We start from the raw sequence: 2,332 nt of genomic DNA on the forward strand, positions 1-2,332 counted from the left end.
TTAGCCAATAGCTTTGGGTATCAAAGAGCTAACTGCCCAGTATTTGGACAGGATCATTAAGTAGTCACGTATGACTTTGCACTCTCCTGTTGAAGGGCTACTTTTATCTTCTCTATTTCTCTCCTTGGCTTCTCAAGCGCTTCCCCACCTGGGTTCCATTCTATTTCTAATTATTATTAGAAACCTCCTTATTGGTGTGGCTTTTCTTGCTTTTGAGAGCAATTTTTTTGGAGTTATCAATCCTATTAGTTTTCTTGAAGGCATGGAAGTACCCTACAGTCTCTGCCAGCTAACAAAGCAGCCAGCCCTGACACTATGGAAAAAAGAAAAACTATGTTATGGTGTGCATTTTTTAAACAAAATTCCCATTTTTAAAAGGCATTTTTCTTTTTGCTCAGCTCTAAACCAGAAGAGATGGGAGTGTATTAAGATCCGTATGTTGTACAGCAGCTACTGCCCGGAGGTCACAGCACATGTGTTGGTGATCCCAGTACCAGGTACCAACTGCCAGATCTCAGTAAACACAACTTTTACAAAATGGGCCAGAAAGGAGGAACAACGATGTATACATTTTATAAACACTGAAGGCAGATAGAGACTAAACAAGGAAAGAAAAGCTAATGATAATTTTTTTCTTAAACGATAAATTAAATATGCTCTAAAGACTGAAGTTTATCCAGAAAATTGCTCTGCTGTTCATTAAAAAACCTGTCAACACTGGTCTACATCCTGGCATTTATATACCATCATAAACCTTAAGGACATACCAAATTCACTACAGACCAGGAATATTTGTCCCAAATTAATGTTCAGTATCAATCTTAAACCTTTGTATTAATTAGGAAAGAAGTAGACTATACAACCTGATGAATTTTTTTTAATAGTACGAATCTGACTGAAAATAGAGAGTTCTTACTTGGTCTCACTGAAAAGTTCTCCATCAGTACCAAAGGCAATATCAAGAGGAGGAATGAGTGTCTGCATTGAAAAAGCCACACGGCACAACTCTCGAATCAAAGTGCTGATCACAATGAAATCAATTTCTGGTGGAAATGAAATCTTTGGGTTGATGTTCATGGAGCGAATTACTTCCTGAAAATAAACACAATTGAGTAATTTGAGCTCACTAACACTTTTATTCACGGGCAAGTATGGAAATCCCTCCTAAATATGCCTCTCAGCTTTCTACATTTAAGAATCAGTATAAGAAGCTCCCAGCAATATTGTCTTAGGCTATTCCAGAAAATATTAGCTTCAGAAAGACTGTGCTGTTATTTTAGAAATAAAATATGAGCTACATCATTGACATCAATCTTAGGAGGGAGATGCAGTTTTTCAGTAGAGCACAGAACTTAAGAAAAATATGAAATTTAGCTTACGTTTATTTGATTAAGGCAGTTATACTGTATCTTGCCAAAATATTATTCTGGCAGACAGAGATATTCTAGTCACAGGCAAATAAAACAAGTGATTACTGGGCCATACCACAATATTATTTTGGAAAATAAACTGCTACAAGACATAAAATCCATGCAATAAACTTTTTTCCTTCTTCAGGTTACAGTGCATTTCTCGTTTACACACTCTGAATTTATTAGCTACTAAATAGATCAACACGTCACTTCCCCACCACCCTTGACTTACATTAACACTGGCTTGAACATCATACAGATCCTCATGGCGAACTATATAATCCAGGACAGTGTCTTCAAGTGACTCAGGCCCCGAGTGACCTAGAGACAGAGTCTCTCTTACACGTATTTTAAACTGCCTGTAGGCCATCTTTGCTGCATGAAAAGACTCCTGCAAACATAAAGAACGTCTAGTTAAATCCAGGAGACTGAGATTAATTTTTTATCAATTATCTGAGAGGATGAACTTAACCTAGTATCATCATTGTAAGGAGGAATATAAAACGCTGCTGTAAAAGTGAAAGTTAAGAAGAGTACTCATCTGGGAGGACTTCTCTGATTAGAATCATAGAATCATAGAATAGTTTGGGTTGGAAAGGACATCTAAAGGTCATCCAGTCCAACCCCCCTGCCATGGGCAGGGACATCTTCAACTAGATCAGGTTGCTCAGAGCCCCGTCCAGCCTGACCTTGAATGTTTCCATTCCCATGCTCCAGGGATGCGGCATCCACCACCTCTCTGGGCAACCTGTGCCAGTGTTTCACCACCCTCAGTGTAAAAAATTTCTTCCTTGTACCTAGCCTAAATCTACCCCCCTTTAGTTTAAAGCCATTCCCCCTTGTCCTGTCACAACAGGCCCTGCTCAACAGTTTGCCGCCATCTTTCTTATAAGCCCCCTTGAAGTACTGATAGGCTGCAA

General features: G+C 38.9%; 1 protein-coding gene across 1 annotated transcript in view; it reads right to left on the bottom strand.

The window, feature by feature from the left end:
* Positions 1–2,332, bottom strand: part of SPATA18 (spermatogenesis associated 18) — a 21,665-nt gene that overhangs the window by 3,141 nt on the left and 16,192 nt on the right. The window contains exons 7-8 of the mRNA XM_009335215.1: positions 1,645–1,803; positions 917–1,092 (exon numbers count right to left, since the gene is read on the bottom strand). Coding sequence (XP_009333490.1) covers positions 917–1,092; positions 1,645–1,803 — 335 coding nt within the window. The remainder of the gene's footprint in view (positions 1–916; positions 1,093–1,644; positions 1,804–2,332) is intronic.

This window comes from Pygoscelis adeliae, unplaced genomic scaffold, assembly GCF_000699105.1.
Source record: "Pygoscelis adeliae isolate BGI_AS28 unplaced genomic scaffold, ASM69910v1 Scaffold21, whole genome shotgun sequence".
Taxonomy (NCBI): Eukaryota; Metazoa; Chordata; class Aves; order Sphenisciformes; family Spheniscidae; genus Pygoscelis; species Pygoscelis adeliae.